This window comes from Haliaeetus leucocephalus, unplaced genomic scaffold, assembly GCF_000737465.1.
Source record: "Haliaeetus leucocephalus isolate CR32 unplaced genomic scaffold, Haliaeetus_leucocephalus-4.0 Scaffold773, whole genome shotgun sequence".
NCBI classification, from domain to species: domain Eukaryota; kingdom Metazoa; phylum Chordata; class Aves; order Accipitriformes; family Accipitridae; genus Haliaeetus; species Haliaeetus leucocephalus.
In genome coordinates, this window is record NW_010973209.1 from 448338 (window position 1) to 464802 (window position 16465).

A 16465-nucleotide genomic window follows, 5' to 3' on the forward strand; every position below is an offset into this window, starting at 1 on the left:
AGAGCTTGGCATCCCGGCATCCGTACTACGTGTCTCCCGAGCCAGAAGCAATGTTGAGTATGTCCTCTTCTCCCCCATGGCCTGAGATGCTCCAAATAATCACACTCCTCTCCCTTCTGGTTTGATGCCTTTTCATTTAGCCAACAATCCTCCTTTAATTTCCCGGTGTCTTTTCAATGAGGCAACATGATGCCACGCTGTTTACTCCTCCTTCTCCGCTACCTGCATCTCTCATGTCGCTTTAACTTGTATTCCCGCTACAGCCAGGCTTCAAAACCCACATGTCCCATGTAAAACCCCTCAGCTGGCTGTAATTTCCCACTAGGAAATATGCATTTTACGTTAAGAAAAATAGAATTAAAACAGAAGCAGAACAGAGACCACAAACCTAGGAGGGTTTTTAAGCACCGATGCGGCATGGTGAGGATGATTCTCCCTCTTGGACATCAGGATTTCTCCAAAGGAGGGATTGAAAGCAGGTCCCTTTGCAATCCCTTTGCCCCTGGGAAACCCCTGCACACCTCCCGAGCTGTCTGTGCTGCTAACGGGGATTAGCATTTACCCCGGCATGTTTATTCCACATGCTCCAAAACCCTTTCCTTTTCCCGCAGGGCTGCTGTTCGCAGCCCAGTGGCACTGAACATTTGGTAGACCAACATGAGGAGCAGATTGTGCTGGTGCCGTGTCAGTAAATTCAGCCGCTGATTTCTTTGCGACCCACTCTATTCACCCCCCCCCCAAGGTTTTAGCCCTAGCCCTGCCCGAAGGGATGCAGCGGAGCTGGGGGAGACACTTACTCCTCTGGGAGCGGGCGCAGCAGAAGGCGACGATGGTGGCCATCAACACCAGGAATGCCACGCCGGCCCCCACGGCCACTCCGATGATCACTGCCATCGGCACCGACTCTGCAAGAGGAAGGAGAGGGAGCATGAAGCTGGGATGAAGGACGGAGAGGTGGCTTTTCCCCAAGGGACCCACCCCCGGCTACTGGAAAGCGGCTCAGTGATGAGCCTGGGGAGGGTTTTGGGGCCAAATGGACCTCCTTCCCCGCTCCCTCGTCCCTGCGTGGGTGATGCCGGCATGGGCTGTCCATGGGACATCGGTGTGTGCTGCAATTTGTGCAAGCCCTGATCTCTCTGTGCCTCAGTTTCCCCTGGCAGGGAGAGAAGAGGAGGGAGCCAGAAGAGCAGGTTAACAACTGCTCTCAATAGCACCCTGCAGGTTAATGAATGAGTATCTCTAAAGGATGAAAAGTGCAAAAGAAGACAGCGTGTTAATATTATTAAGAAAGAGAAATGGCATCAGAGCAGGCTGGGAGAGAGGTTAGAACTGGGATGGAAGGATGGAGTCGGGCGCTGAGCCTGCCTGCCAGAGGCGGTAGCTCAGCTGTCTTAGCAGGAGCTATTAAGTATATATGGATGAATTAACCCAAGAGCCATCATTCACAGCCTCCGCCTGTTTTATATCCTAATCTGCCTTCTCCCTTGGCTTATCAATTCCATGTTCCTTCCGTCAACCTGTGAGGGTGCTACAAGGACCGGGACAGGAGGGCTGGCCCGTACCAGGGATGAGCAGAGGCCAAGCGGCTGTGGTGGACGAGGGCTGTGGGACCGGGATGAGCATGCTGGGCTCTGCGGAGGCAGCCCGGAGGAGCAGAGCCTGCCGCAGCATGGGGGTTACATGCCCACGTCCTTCTGCCTACAATAACTTTGTAGCCGGGTTCCTGGCGGGGATTTCAGACCGCAGCTCCACCAGCAAAGCTGATTTATTTGCGCAGATCCAGGCGGCAGCTTGTGAGGTGTGGGGAGGGTGGAATATGCAATCACATTTATGGTGAGAGGGTCAGATTTGCAGCCCGAGAGCCTTGTTATCTCCCTGCTCAGTTCCTCCAGTCCCTCAAAGCACAGCTCCTACTTAACAGCGAGTGTTGGGTTGGTGCCTGCTCTCTGGATTATTGCCAGGCGGTGACAGGCAGCACTCCCACTCGCAGGACACCAAAGCTGTGGGTACCACAAATTGCCTTCCTTGGCTGGGATGATAAACTGCATCCTGCAGACCCTCTCCCCAAAAGCAGCAGATACCTATAGGTCCCCATTCCTGTTCTCCCTAAGCACCCTCATAGGCTCTTGTGACCCCACAGCGGGCCAAGAGAGGGGTAACCGTTTCCAGGATGGCTGGCTAAGCCGGGTGAGTGTGTCCTCACCTCTTTCCTGGACACCTCCAATGTGTGTTTTCTCCTTGCAGCTCCTGCCTTGCAAATGGATGGGACGAATTTAGGGAAAAATGGATAGAGAGAGGTGGTCCTCTTTCCTCCTCGTCTGTGCAGGTGGAGAATGTGAATGCTGCTGGACCATGGGGACACATGGGTGATCTAGCTGGGAAGCAGAGCCCTGCAGCCTGATGGCTGACACTCGACTGGGTGATAAGGAAACCATTTCTCATTGTCCACTGGTGTGGAGCTGGTGTTGACCACGAATTTCATCCTGGACCTGAGATCACAGATCCTGCTTGTGCCTTTCAGCCTTCCTAAGGGGCATGCATCCTTACTGGTGGGACTGGGGGGCGTTGTAATTCCACCAGCATCTTTCCCGTGTAGTCAGCAAAGGGTTTCTTCATTGTTATCTAAACCCAGCTGGGACAGGGGAGTTATAAAGTCATTTCATGTTACCCTTTAGCAGTGGCCATGGGGCCTCATGGGTCCTGAGCCCTACTCTGAGAACTGCAGGGTGGTGAAAAAATGGTGCTGGATGAGTTTAGCCTCTTCTGCTCACACTTGATGTAAAAAGAGCCTTTAATTTTCCCTGCTTAGCTTGTTGTTTCAAGTGATTCAGTTGGTGGTTTATGCTGACGCTTTTCAGTTTCTGGCTTGCTCATGAATTTTCTGCCTGGGCCTGCTGGTCCCTTGATGTGTCACTTGTCACTTGAGTGGGGTCACAGGTGACATGAGTCACCACTGAGTCAATCGCCAAACCTGCTGAGAGTGCTCACCACTGTGGTGCGAGAATTCCCCTGGGGCCTCCAGTGAAAAGGCAAGTCCCCTTGAGTGCTCTGCAAGGCTGGAGCTGGAGCTCACGTAGCAGATGCTGGAGCTGGTTCCAGCTGCACCAAGGAGCTCATCCTAAAACCAGCATCCTCCAACACACCAGGTGAGCCACAGCAAGAAGAAACTGGGATTTTCTTCTCCGGGTGGCCTGAGGCCACTTGTTAGGCAGTGCTCCTATAAATGGAGGTAACTTGTCGTGGGATTTCTTTGGCTCTCCCAGGGGAATATGGAGCAAAAGGGTGAGGAGACAGGAGCCTGGGGTCCCTGGGAGTGCTTGCTGGCTCTCAGCTTTGGCAGAGTGGGATCTGTAATGCAGAGCTAAGCAAGAAGCAGGTAGTGATGGTGATGAAGGTGATGGAGAATCATGCAGGGAATGGGGTGGGGAAAGTGCCCTGGGCTCTCCTGGGCTGAAAACAAAGGTAAATGCAAAAGGGCAGTGGCAGGAACCAGCAGCTGGGATGGTAAACTGTGTCCCAAAGACAAGGGCGAGCTGATGAGGAGCAGTTTTCTGGCTACGTGCTCCCCCATGAACCCTGCTCTGGTGCAGAGGACGAGGAAGGCACAATGGCAGCACATCCCACAGCATCTGCCCAAATATCCATTCAGCCCTGCTCTGGCAGCTGGCTAGCACTCTCCCAAGATGCTGAGACAAGCTGATGTCTGCAAATGACCCCGGAAACTTGTACTTCTCCCTCTTTTTTGCCCCATAATAGTGCTTAAGTGGTCCCTTTCACAGCACTTTCAAAATGCAGCTGCATAATAGTATCCCCCTCTCAGTGGCTGGGGAGCTGGGGCACAGAAAGGCAGTGTTGGTTTGCAGAGAGGGTCAGTGGCAAAGCAGAGACCAGACCACTCCAGCTTCTCAGTCCGTGCCCCACTCACTGCCCTGCAGCTTTTCTACACCCCTGCCTGCTCTGCCGAAAGCTGCCGGGCCAGGAGGAGGACACCGGGTCCTCAGGTGTGGTAATGGCTGGGGACAATTCACATTCACCGTCAGCTCATGATTTCCATACCTGCTTGAATACCAGCTCCTGATTTCATTTCCGTACCTGTTTGAAAATAAAGCAAGTGTCCACAGCCTTGCACAGCCCAAGCGCACATGTCAGTCTTCCTGAGCGCTCAGCCCTCTGCTCCGCTTTCTGCTCTGAGCGCAGGGATGTCCCCATGAAGGGGATGTCCCCTGCCACCCTACCGCATCCTCAGCCACCCTACGGTGTCCCCCTGCCCAGGGCAGGGGTGTCCCCTTGCATCACCTAGCAGGGATGCTCGGATCTCAGATGTGGAGTTGGCTGCGGACTCGGATGCTGTGGCGCCGGCTCCGACCCGGCTCGGCTTCCCGGCCACCCTCCACCGGGACCCAGGCTTGCCGCTGAGCGCTCCCGCTGACTGGCAGACGACCTGGAAAAACCACTGGCTCTGTTTGCGTTGGAAGAAGCCCAAGGCTAATTTTAAGGGGTTCATTTAGCTCTGATTTAATCTGGACGGCAGCCTTGCCTATAAATCACGGCTTAATGAGGACAATCCACCTGCCTGCCCTGGCATTTAATAAAATAGAAGAGAACTGGAGTCCCTCCAGGAGCTAAGGGTTCCTCACAAAAGCCATCTCCTTCCCTTGCTATGGAGAGCCCTGAGAGAGGAAATCCCCTGGCCATCCCCTGAGAATTGCTCGAGGTGCCTTTGAGGCTGGGTGGGTAAGCCCAGCCCTGCAAAACACGTGCTGGCATCGTGGCTGGTGGCCAGGACGGAGGGTTGCCACCAGCCCAAACGCCTTCCCCCCCGCTCACTCCCATCACCGCGGAGCAGTGGGGTCTGGTAGGAGCAGCCATTCCTGTTTCTCCAAGGCTATAAATGATCTTCCAGCCTGTGGCAGTGGCATCACCTTGTGCCGTAGGGCAGGGAGTGAGGGGTGCAGGATTGGCCTGTGCCCTCCACCTTCAGCAGGACAGGCAAAATGGGGCAATACCGTATCAAGCAGAGACTTTGCAGGGCTTGTCCCACCTCCTGACCCTCTGCCAGGACCAGGTACCTTAAGGATGCGATCCTACAGCTAGCACGGCCAGAGCATTTTCACCATCTTTCCTAATTATTTCCTCTTTGACATCCCAAGAGCTTTTCTGAGCACCTCCTGCCTCTCACAGCATCTCCCCACTCTTACAGCCCGGCCGGGTGCTAATTCCCGCTGCCTAGCTCCTCAGCGATGCCCACCTTGCTCTTTGAGCCGGATGATCTCTGTGTCTGAGCCGAAGCTGTTCCAGGCAGTGCAGTTGTAAATGGTTTGGAAATCGGCTCGGACGATGTTGCTGATGGTCAGCGTGGAGATAACGCCCTCATCTGTGCTGACCGTCTCCACCGTGTAGCGCCCGGAGGTCCCAGACTCCAGGACGTTCTCCTTCCAGGACCAAGCCTGCCAAGCAAGAGAGGGGTCAGCCTGGGGCAGGTTTGCCCACCGTAGGGCACCCTAAGGTGTGCAGGATACCCACCATGCCCCACGAGGTGCTGCCCCATGGGATGGTACTCACAATTCGGTCTGGCGGTGGGGTGCTGCGGATGAAGCACTTGATCTGCCCTTTCTGGCCGTGCAGGGCGTGCTGTGTCTGGGTGCTGGAGATGATGGGTGGCCCTGCAAGAGAGAGGAGAGGGACGCTGGTGTCTCACATGGGTGGCTGCAATACGAGGTACTGGTGGCACTGGGGGAGGGTGTTAGCAGAGGCACGGAGGGACACTGGGGTCCCTCTGTGAGGGGGAGGGATGAAGCAACAGCTCCCTCGCCTCCTGTGATGCAGAGGGACACAGAGTGGGGCTTTGCTTTTTGCTGGTTTTCTGCAAAGCTCCCACAAAGCACCAGCGCTTCCCCATCTCTGCTCCTACATCCCCGGCGTTGGACCGTGACTATATCACCCTGTGGGAATCTCCTTGGTGAACCCGGCCTCTGAGAAGGGCTCTCTGCTCCAGAAGCAAAGCAAGACCCCAGCCTACCTGGTGTTCCTCTTCTGTGCTCTCCCAGATTTGTTAAGCAACCATTACACTAATTGCTCCCCAGGTGCTTAAGGAAGCAGTAGGAGGGCAGGAGGCACTGACCGGCAGCCACCATCAGTGACCTGCAATCAGCCTGCCCGATGCGGTGGAGAAATTTCTGCTGGAAAGGCCTTGGGACCCCATCAGCTGGGCTCTCCTGTGCCATTCGGATGCCGAAAGGAGCCCAGCCTGGCTGGGAAAGGCTGTCCCTGAGCACTACGAGGCCGAATGCACTGGCTGAGGCGGCTTGTGAAGGGCAATGTCCTTGTCTTCCCTTGGTGGACATCTTAAAGACACGGTTGGGAGAAAAGGGGTTGGAGAGGAGAGCACGGCTTGGTGGGATCAGTGTGTCCCGCACTCTTCCAACAGCCCTGTGGAGGGGACCTCCCCCTGAGGAAGGGATCAACCCAAGGGATCCAGCACAAGAGCTGGGATCCTAATTGCTGTTTATTAGCCTCCTTAATTAAAGTAGATTTGCATTTCTATGAGTGGCTTACCGCTGGCAGAAATGAAAACAGCAACAAGCTGGGCTGCAGGCAGGCAGCACAGGGCAAGGAGAGGGAAGAGGCAGGGGCTGGCAGATCCCCCCCTGCCCCAGCTCGGCTATTGCAGATGACCAGTCTGGGTTGTCACTCCTGGGTTTGAGTTTGTCAGAAAACACAGTCTTGGTGTCATGCCCATCCATGCACACGTGTGGAGCGATGTGCAAACACCATCGGGCTCCATACCGGCCATGCAAAGTGGAAGAGATGCAACAGGAGTTGCTACAAGAGGCCAACATACCGCTGGGGACAACCTCAGCTGGGTCTTGAGCCCAGGTCTCTGGGATGGTTGGAGTGGGAGAGCTTGCTGTGCTCATCTTCTCTCCAATCCTTTGTGGATTTGAGAAACTTTTCCCATTTTTTCAGCCCGCCTTGCCGCTGTTGTGTTCCTTTATGAATAAAGTCTCAGGGATTTGGGGTAAAGTGGGGAGAAACAGATTTGCCCAGACTGATTCTCATCCAAATTGCCCATTTATGAATTTGCAGAATGCACAAAGATGTACCGAAATGCTAAATTCTTCACTCTGGTGCATTCATACATACAGTTGCCTACTGAAATTATCCCAGTAACACCTTCCTGCACCAAACCTTCACACTCCCCAAACACTTCCCACTGAGATACAGCCCTGTCCTTCCTCCCCTATGATGTTTCAACGTGAGATGCACGGAAAACTAGCTCCATGAAGTGCATTTCACTGACCAGCGACCAGACACACGGTTCTGGCAGCTCAGGAAATTACTGCTGAAAGTGAGCTGCCGTCAAAATTGATAATAGCAGGAGCTGTGCGTGAAGGAGAAGGTCAGGACTTGTTTTGATGTAGTGGTCATAGCTGTATGTTAGTGGAAAAGACAAAAAAAGACATTTTTGTTGTGGTTTTCTGCCCAAATGCTCTTCTTCAAGATGTTCTTCCAGGCACGCTCCCAAGGAGTGCATTCTCTTTTATCCATCGCTGAAAGCCCATCTTTCAGAAGTGCTGGCTGGGGTCTCAGGAGAGTTCAGTTGATTCCTTGCTTTGCCTCCCTTCAGGAGGATGCAAACAGCACCTTGCCTTTGTGAAATAGCTCTGTGCAAGCACGCCCAAGGTGGCAACGCCAGCTAGCCTTGGCCTTCACTCCCCGCGTCTGGTGCAAGAGCAGAACCGTGCCGACAGCCAAGTGTGACGGGCAGATGGCCCTGAATGTGTGCTGTGGCTTTTTCCCCCGGATGGGACATGCGATGGGGACCCATTTGGTCCCAACATCCTCCAAGGGTGGCACAAGGCATGCAGGATGAGCTTCTTGGCTAGCTAAACATGTGCTAGGTGATCCTCCTGCTCGCCTGCCCTGATGACTGCTGAATCCCAAGCCAACAGAGGCAAGAGCAGCGATGGGATCTGTAGGCCAGGCCTAAATAATAATAAAAAAAAGCCATCTTCTCTCTATTTCAATGGTTGTATGTTACTTATAAATTCTGGAAGAGCTCCAAGACTGGGTGATGCTAGAGAAAAATAGCTTAATAATCATTAAAAGGATCATTTTCCCCAAGGCGAGTGGATTTTAAATGGCACAAATGCCAACGGCTTTGGGTTTTATTATTGCTTTAGGAGTTCAGAGTCGAAGGCTTATCATCATGATAATAGCGTATGACTAAAGACCATTTGTGAGATGAACATGCCCAGAAATAATAGCATGAAGTTGCAGCCTCTTCACATTTGGGGCCGGCGTTTGATTCTCCACCAGGCTCTGGCTCCTTATGAAAAAGCTGCCAATCTCCGGCTTGGCATTCAGCGCTAAGTGTGAGACAGCCCACAGGCAGGAAAAAGGCTTTAAACAATGTTGCTATGGATATAAATGATGGAGCTATTGGTTGCAGTTATTTTTAGCATGCCGGTGCCAATTTATTTGTGCGGTCCTGGCGGCTCGCACAAAAGAGAAGGCAGCTTGCTGACTCGGGAGCCTTGGAGGAATGAAAAGATGGCCTTGACTTCTCCAGCCTGCTTGAGTCCACCTGAACTTTTCCTCCCAAGCCCTCGCAAAGTTGGAAATGGTTTGGCAGGAGAGGCCGGTTTAACTCCTTGTTTCCTGCAGAAGCCCTGGGCTGGCTCGTGCTGCCTGGAATTGCAAGGGACCATCCCAAGGTCTCCATCCACAAGCAGTGGTGGAGACGTGCTTGACGAAGCTCTCAATGGGCTGCTGCAGGCATGAGCTGAGGGGACACCAGTTGGTTCTCCTGACCAAGCAGTGCAGCAGGTCAGCCCCTGCTGTGCTCTCAGCTCTCTGGCAGGCTTGGCTTGCTTGTTGTGGTGAATCCCAGGCAAATTAAATCCTGCATTAGCCACCCAGGGCTGTCCAGCCCTTCTAACAAACATCTTCTTGCAGAGCAAGACAGGCAGAGGTGGTGGTCCCTGCTCAGCAGCCCCTGCCAAGCCGGGACGATGCATTGACGGACTGTACCGCAGGCAATCCTGCTATGAAGTTGATCTTGGGGTGCTTCTCCTACCAGGGTGGGAGCTTCAACCAGGCTTGTGTGCAGTCAGGAGCATCAAGAAGCTTTGGTTCATTCAGGGGCCATAAATCCAACTGCTGCTGATTTATGATGGCACCAACAGTTCCTTGCTTCCTTTTTGCCTCTGCTGCTCTGGCCCTGCCAAACACTGCTTGTTTGCATAATCCTCCTTCCCCTTAACCAGACTTTGAATCATATCTCCTTCCTTTCAGGCTGGTGGCCTCACGCTTTGGCACAGGGATGGGCTGCCAGCCTCTCTCTGCAACTGCAGACCTGGCCGGCGAGGCTGCTGGTGGGGAGGGCAGGGAGACCCGATTGCAGGGAGGGCACGAGGATGCTCTCCCACCCCAGCATTGTGCTGCCACAATTTGTGACTGTTTCGAGAGTGGATGGGCTGCTACAGGCAGGATTGCAGGCTCAGGCTGGGGCAGATGAAGATCCCTCAGTTGGGGTCCCTGTGCTTTCGGTGGGATGGATCAGCCCCTTCGAAGCCCGCGCGCACCGATCAGAGTCTATGCCGCTAGCCCAGAATAGACATTTCTAAATACCTAATTTTACTGTGATGAATCCCAGCCCATGAAGAAAGGCACCTGGTAATACCAAGACAATTGTATCACCCTCTGGATTTAAAATCACTTGAAAATATGAGGCGTTCAACTTCCCTCTCAAATTACAGCAGAAAAGACTTTCAGCAGAATTCATTAGCTGGATTTGACACACCATGCCGTGCTACTGGAGCTGGAGGGCTGTTCCAGCTGCAGGACGGGCAGCCAAGCCCTGGGGCTTGGTGGATGTTGGACCTGGGGACGCTGCTCTGGTGCTTGCCCACCTTGGTTCTCCTAGCTTGGAGAGCCAGGAGACCATATCGACCTGGAGGCGTGGGATTCTCCCTTGGTGTAGGGTTCAACGCCTGTGATAGTGTGTCCCAATGTTGTCACCTTGGGGTTGCACCGAACCCCAGCAGCGGATCCCCCAGCAGCATGTCCTAGTGGGATGGGATGCTGCAGGCAGTCGGCTCCCAGGAGATGCTCAAAGCTGAGCGGTGAACCTCACGGCACGGATTTCATTTGCTCCCCTGTTAGCTCTGCAAGGCGAAAAGCTTACGCTGCAAAGCTCTTGAGAGAGGCTTTTCTATGCCACACGCTGCAAATGGCCTGGAGCCTGCCAAGTGCTTTGCTCTGTGTTCAAGGCGGCCACGTGCCTGGTAGGTGTCAGAAAAGGAGCAGGTTCTTTGTTTGTGCTAATTTGTTGCTTTGTTTTCCATGAGCTAGTTTAATTGTAATTAAAAGCCAGCAGCCGCCAGGGAAGGAGCATGCAGGCACCGAGGAGCTGAGTTGAAGTCAAGGGAGTGGTTGATTTTCAGTTCCCTGCTGCGTTGCCCTTGGCTTCCATTTCTAGCATTATAGAATCACAGAATAGTTTGGGTTGGAAGGGACCTTTAAAGGTCATCTAGTCCAACCCCCCCCTGCAATGAGCAGGGACATCTTCAACTATATCAGGTTGCTCAGAGCCCTGTCCAACCTGACCTTGAATGTTTCTAGGGATGGGGCACCTACCCATCTGCATTAGCTGCATTTAAAATCAACGCTTGCTACTGCCTCTGCTGCTTCCCCACTTATTTTTTTTCTCTTTGTGACAGTGAGCGGGGACTGAAGCCTGCCAGTTTGTCATGCAGGTGAGAGACAATGCAAAATTCATACTCTATTTCTACTATTTGCAGCCTGCCTGGATCTTTCCCTTCCATATTTAGGCTGAAATTTGTTATCGGCTGCTGCAGGGTCCTGGCCAGGTCATCATTAAACTCCAGAGCTCTGGGTGCGGGTCTGGGCCACATCCTGATACAGTGCTGGGTGAGCCCCAAGAAGCCGTGGAGGAGCTATATAGCACTGCTGCCTCGCACAGGTGTCCTCACGTGGGCTCTGAGAGAGTGATTAGGCTGCTGGTCTCGGATCCAGGCTCAATTCCCAGCTCTCTGGATGTACAACAGAGACAACAGTGCTCTCCGACCTTGCAAGGGTTTTGCAAGATAAATCTATTAAAGATTTAAAGACGCCAGCTCCCAACTACTCAATAAACCCCTGTTGATAATAAGGAACCATGCAGGTCTTAGATAATGTTGGGGTTTTTTTGCTTTAACCCATGCATCTCCAGGCAAATGAATGCAAAATCCAATTTACTCATGTTGCCTGCAGGGCAGGACCCTCCCTGATCCATCTGTGGGTAGGATTCGCTCTGGAAGCAAATAGCTGAGGGGATAATTCAGCAATGTGAGCAACAGGAACAAAGCAATGAGATGGCAGGACAGAATAGCAATAGGAAAGCATGAGGTACCGTTGACGGTGAGCGTCACCTCCCGTTCCCCCGCGCCGACCCGCGGGACCACGGCTCGGCACACGTATTTTCCAGCGTCTTCCTGGCGGACAGACTTCAGGGTCAGCTTGTTCTCATTGCTCAAGACCTGAAAGAGAGGAGAGGGTTGCTTTTGGGAGGGCCGATGCGAAGTAGAACAAGAGACGTGTTACAAACTCCAGGGCAGCCTAGAGAAAATGAAGCAGATGAGCCCAAAGTCTTACGTGGCATGGAAATATCAAGGAATAAAGAAATGATCCAGTTTTGGGGGGGAAATATAAGTCCTGTTCCTATTCATTCAAATTTTTACAAACACCAGTTTTGCAAGAAGTTCAAAACACGAGAAAAATTTTGGTAGCTGCAGTGACATAGCTGCCTTGTAACCCGGAGCAGAAAAGCCATCGAGAGAACCAGGCTCCACACTTGCACTTCCACCTTTGGCGGGTGCAGGGGAGGCTGCCAGGATTGACTCGGGGATTTCAAACCCAGAAGTGGTGGGAAACCAACCTGGAGAGCTGGCAGCCCCCTGGAAACCGGGTCTGGATAGCCAGGGAAATCTCAGCTGCTTTTAGCAAGCCCTCCCTACAGACCGGCTGCAACGTGGCTATCAGCCATGTTGCCCTCCTGCCCCAGCAGTGCAATTAGCAGCTTTATTAAACCTTGAAAATTGCTAAAGCAGAGCAGTCTGGCTGAGGCTGTCAGCAGTATCCCAGCACTGGTGGTATTTAAAAAAACATGGCAGTTCTACAACAAATAGCGGCTTTTGGAGCAATGCGTTTCCGTGCTGGAAACGTGTGTGTGGGAGCTAATTCCTCCCGGTTGCCCTCGCCTCTCTCCCCCAGGACTTTGCAGGCTGGGGCCAGCCCATCACCTCTCCTCCTTCCAGCACCTGCTTGCTTGGTGAGCCCCCGGCTCTGCTGGTTGCGGCTCCTACAGCTGATGCCTTCAGAAATTAGTGCTCATGCAAAGCCCTGAGTGATGGTTGGACATGGATCTGGGTCTCCCTGTAGCAAGAAGATGGGGGTCCCACCCCTAATGTGGCATGAGGAAGAGGCACAGAGTTTCAGATCCCTTTTAAACCCACTGTTTTAGCATCAGTTACAAAGATATCCATGCAAATGCCTGTGCTCACTTGGCCCCACCCTCACTTCAGTCTCTGATTTGTTTCCTTCTGGGAAAGTAGCAGGATAGAAGGCAATCCTGTGGGACCTCGACCTGGCTCTGAAAGCAGAGGGGCTGGGAAAAAAAGCAGCCCTGATCCCACATCCCACTGCGACGGCTGGCCACTGATGGGCTTTACATGCAGCATCCCCTCGGGGGAGATGGAGGCGGCTCTGCTGACCAGTACAAGCATCTCTGCTGGGTTAAACGAGCCGGTGGGTCTGTCCTGACGCCCTGAGATGCTCCAAGCCAGCACAAGTCAGCTAGAGGGAGCCAAATAAAAAGGGAGAAGGCTGCTCTGCCTGCGTGCTGCCTGGGTGCTGCCAGTTAGCGCAGGCAAGCCCTGATGTGTGGCTGGGGCTGGATGGCGAGGGTCAGGAAGCCCTCGTCCTCGCTGTGCGTGGCTTCTTTCAACCATCCTGCACACTCCAGCGGCTTTGAGAAAATGAAATGGAAGTCTATGGTGCGAGAGCATTGCCTATAATGATAATAATCCAGAGAAACAACAACTGCAGCTGTGGGATGGGAAACCACCCAGGGATTATTGACCCACTGGGATTCCTTCGCTGATTCGAGCCATCAGCTCTCCCAAGTCTATAATTACCTCCCAGGAGATGGCCTTCGCCGAGGTCATTATGGTTTGGAAAAAATACCCCAGCAGTTAATGCCTCAATGTCTGCTCCCCTCCTCCGTCTGTGCCTGGTGAACAGAGGTCAGGAGAGCGACTCAGCCCGTTCATCTCACTCCCGTCTGAGTCCAGCTCTCTGATAATACCTAGGCTTGTGCTGAGTAAGTCAGCGTTGTCTCATCAACTTCAGGATGCATCTGCCCAGACGAAGCTGAAAGATGCTTTTCAAACCCAAACCTGCGTGCGCCTTCTGGATGAGTTTCACATCTCAGCCCTCCTTTAGCTTCTTAACGTGGCTTTGCTCAGCCCTCCTGTCTGTAAAGAGGGGATGAGAGTATCTCACGCCTCCCTGGGCTGACTGAGCCGCGATTAATATTTGCAAAGCTCCTTTTGCTTTTCAGGACAAAAGAGACGTGGAGAAGTCTGCTGGGCCAGGTCTAGACTCCCCTGGCTTGAGCAGGCTCCAGCCCACAGCGGAGGCGAGCTGAGGTGAATGCGTCAGATTGTGAACTCACAGGTCTGGAGGCCAGAAAGGACCACACGCAGGTGATTTGCAGAAGCGCTACCTGTCAGCGAGAGGTTAAGTGATGCTCTGGCCTCTGTTCAACCCTTATGCCCATCATCATGGGAATCGATTCTCCTTCTATTAGGACTCCTTTGCAAACATCTGCAGGCGAGAGCTGCGTGCGCTCTGGAAGGTGGCTCTGCTAGGGCTCAATGGGGCAGGGTCAGACAACCCGCTGCCTCGATTCCTCTGCGGCAGTGATGGCAGTGATTATCAGCAGTCTGGTTTTCCCTTTGCCTCTCCCAAACGGGACTCCAGGGCTGACTTTCCAGCCTGCCATCTAAATATCTCATGGATTCACACACGTTTTCATCCAATATATTACAAAGGCAATAAAGCCTTTACTGCTTAATGCACTTCTCTGGACTAACCGGGGACACACGCCGCAGCCTTGCAGACCTGCAGCCTGGGAGCCACTGCTCTGCAATGTCACATTGTCCCCTGCATTTGGAGGAGCCTCGTAGGTCCAGCATTTGGCCAGCCAGGAGCTCCCAGCCTATAGGTATGGGCTTTGCTCCGTGGGGAACATCACGCAGCACCTCAAGCCCTGAATGTGCCATTCTCCACCGCACCGGCTGTGATTCTTACCACGCCTGAGCCTCGCTTCATCCAGACGATGGTGAGAGATGGGTTCCCAGTCCAAGCACAGTTGAAGACTGCATCCGAGCCCAGGTCAACCAGGAGGGACTGCGGTTCTGTTGCCATCCTGGGCCCAACTGCACAGAGGAGACCAGAGTTATTCCCAGTGATGGGCTGTGCCAGCCAGAAACTCTCAAACCAAAGAGGTCACTGTGTCAGAGGAAGCAGTGGTAGGTCTTGATGGACCTATGGGTCACAGCCATGTAAGACCTCCAAATAAAGAAGAGCCTGAGACAGGTGCCTGCTGCAACCCCAGAATGACCAGCTCCCTGAGGACCACCATCATGAGCTGTGCGCTTGTAAGGCTGGAGGAAATCATGGCTCCCCCCACCAGAGCATTTACAAAGTCTGAGCTGTAAGAGAGCCCAGCAAGTCCTGGTCACCCCGGGCAAGTCAGATCTAGCCATGACCCCTTCCCGTTAATTTTCAGCAGCTCTGCTAGCCCTGCTAAGCCAGTCTCAAGCTGACAGATTACTTACAGTAGACGTCCACGGTCCTGCTGATGTTCGTGCTGCCCAGCGCGTTGGTGACCTCGCAGGAGACAGGCTCAAAGAAGAAGGTGTGGTCCACGATGGTTTCGTAGAAGTCACCGGACGCTTCCTTTATAACCTGGCCTTTTTTTGCCCACCTGTTGAAGAAGAAAGAGCATCATCATGGTGCACTTGTCCTCGGCATCATCCGCATCATCCCTACATCACTGCCCATGATGTAGGGGTTATAACCGTGGGTTTTGGAGGTGACGCCAAAGCGATGTATGTGTACATCCCTACTGAAACCTCTCCAAAATAAACCAAAATTGCTATTTCCCTGTGAAAGGCTGTTTCACTGGAAATACACCTAATTCCTTAGGATTGTGGGGCATGAGTGGTAGACCTCAATGATAGGAGTGATGGGACATGGAGGCTCTCTGCTGATGGAAAACCATGGTGCCAGGAGAGCAGTCCCTTTCTGAATGCTTGCCAACCAACACTGCTGGTCCTTCCGCATCAAAACCACTAAAAACTTTTTCAGCTTCCCCCCACTTTCACCCTTTTCTTCTTTTTTTCTCCAATCAAAGAGAACTTTATCCCTTTAAGGCAGCTGAAATAACATTACCCTGAAAAGCCAAGCTGGCATTTGCAACACTGCAACTTGCAAATTGTCTCGGAGAACAAGCTGTCAACTCAGCACTTGAATTAAGCCGCTGTTTGCCAAACAATGAGCAAATGTGACCTAATGGGGCACCATCTGGCAACCTGCCACTCTGGAGTGGGTGGGAAAGACAGGAGATGCTGTCAGGCTGGTGTGAAACTCCAGCCGCTCTTTGGGGGAAGGGAAAGAAATCATAGGCAGCAGCCTGGGAAAAAAAATACAATAATCCTCCCAAAACAACTGACAGGTAAATTAGAGGGAAGAGGATTTCCCTGAGGAATGTCTGCCTCTGTTGTCTCAGGGCTGCTCTCCTCTGGTTGTGTTGGATGGGTTGGGATGTTTGGGTTGGGGAAAGATGCAGGCACTGTGAGCTGGACTTGCCCCATTCAGCGCTGGAGAGATGAGCCACAGATGCTGCTTCCCATGGGGGGGTCGGTGGGGTGGTTTTGGGGAAGCTGTCCCCTTCAAGCAAACAGCGTCTGCTCATGGTCCTCCCACGGGTCTCCTGCTCCTGCCTTTACTGCTCTCCTCTGCCCATTCCCACTGCTCTGCTATGGGTTCCCCTTGCTTTAATGCCAGACTTGTGCTGCCCCAAAGGCAACCAAAGACAACTGGAGCTACAGTGAACTCATACAGAGGGTCTGTAGGCACGGACGGCTTCTCCAAGTGCCTCCGTGGGGCTGGAGTGAGAGCGAAATGCTGGTCCATGGCAGGCTGGAAAACGCTCTAACTGTGCAGCTAGAGCAAATTCCCCTGGCACCTGCTAATGTGAACCTAATTGAATCAGGACAGCTGACCTGCAAGGCTTCACCCACCATCTGATGACACAAGCATTTTGAAAGAGATGTATTAGCGGTACAGATGTAAGCTGATTTGTATGCACTTATCTGCTCTCTCATTTCATTTA

At 53.0% G+C, this 16465-nt stretch overlaps 1 protein-coding gene across 2 annotated transcripts in view; it reads right to left on the reverse strand.

The window, feature by feature from the left end:
* KIRREL3 (kin of IRRE like 3 (Drosophila)) overlaps nucleotides 1-16465 on the reverse strand; it is a 123666-nt gene that overhangs the window by 12151 nt on the left and 95050 nt on the right. Inside the window, exons 7-13 of one of the 2 annotated variants that reach the window (XM_010581373.1) lie at nucleotides 14907-15055; nucleotides 14377-14504; nucleotides 11417-11543; nucleotides 5563-5663; nucleotides 5249-5447; nucleotides 4057-4092; nucleotides 798-905 (exon numbers count right to left, since the gene is read on the reverse strand). In XM_010581373.1, the coding sequence (XP_010579675.1) occupies nucleotides 798-905; nucleotides 4057-4092; nucleotides 5249-5447; nucleotides 5563-5663; nucleotides 11417-11543; nucleotides 14377-14504; nucleotides 14907-15055 (848 nt within the window). The remainder of the gene's footprint in view (nucleotides 1-797; nucleotides 906-4056; nucleotides 4093-5248; nucleotides 5448-5562; nucleotides 5664-11416; nucleotides 11544-14376; nucleotides 14505-14906; nucleotides 15056-16465) is intronic. The other variant, XM_010581374.1, reaches the window with a different exon arrangement.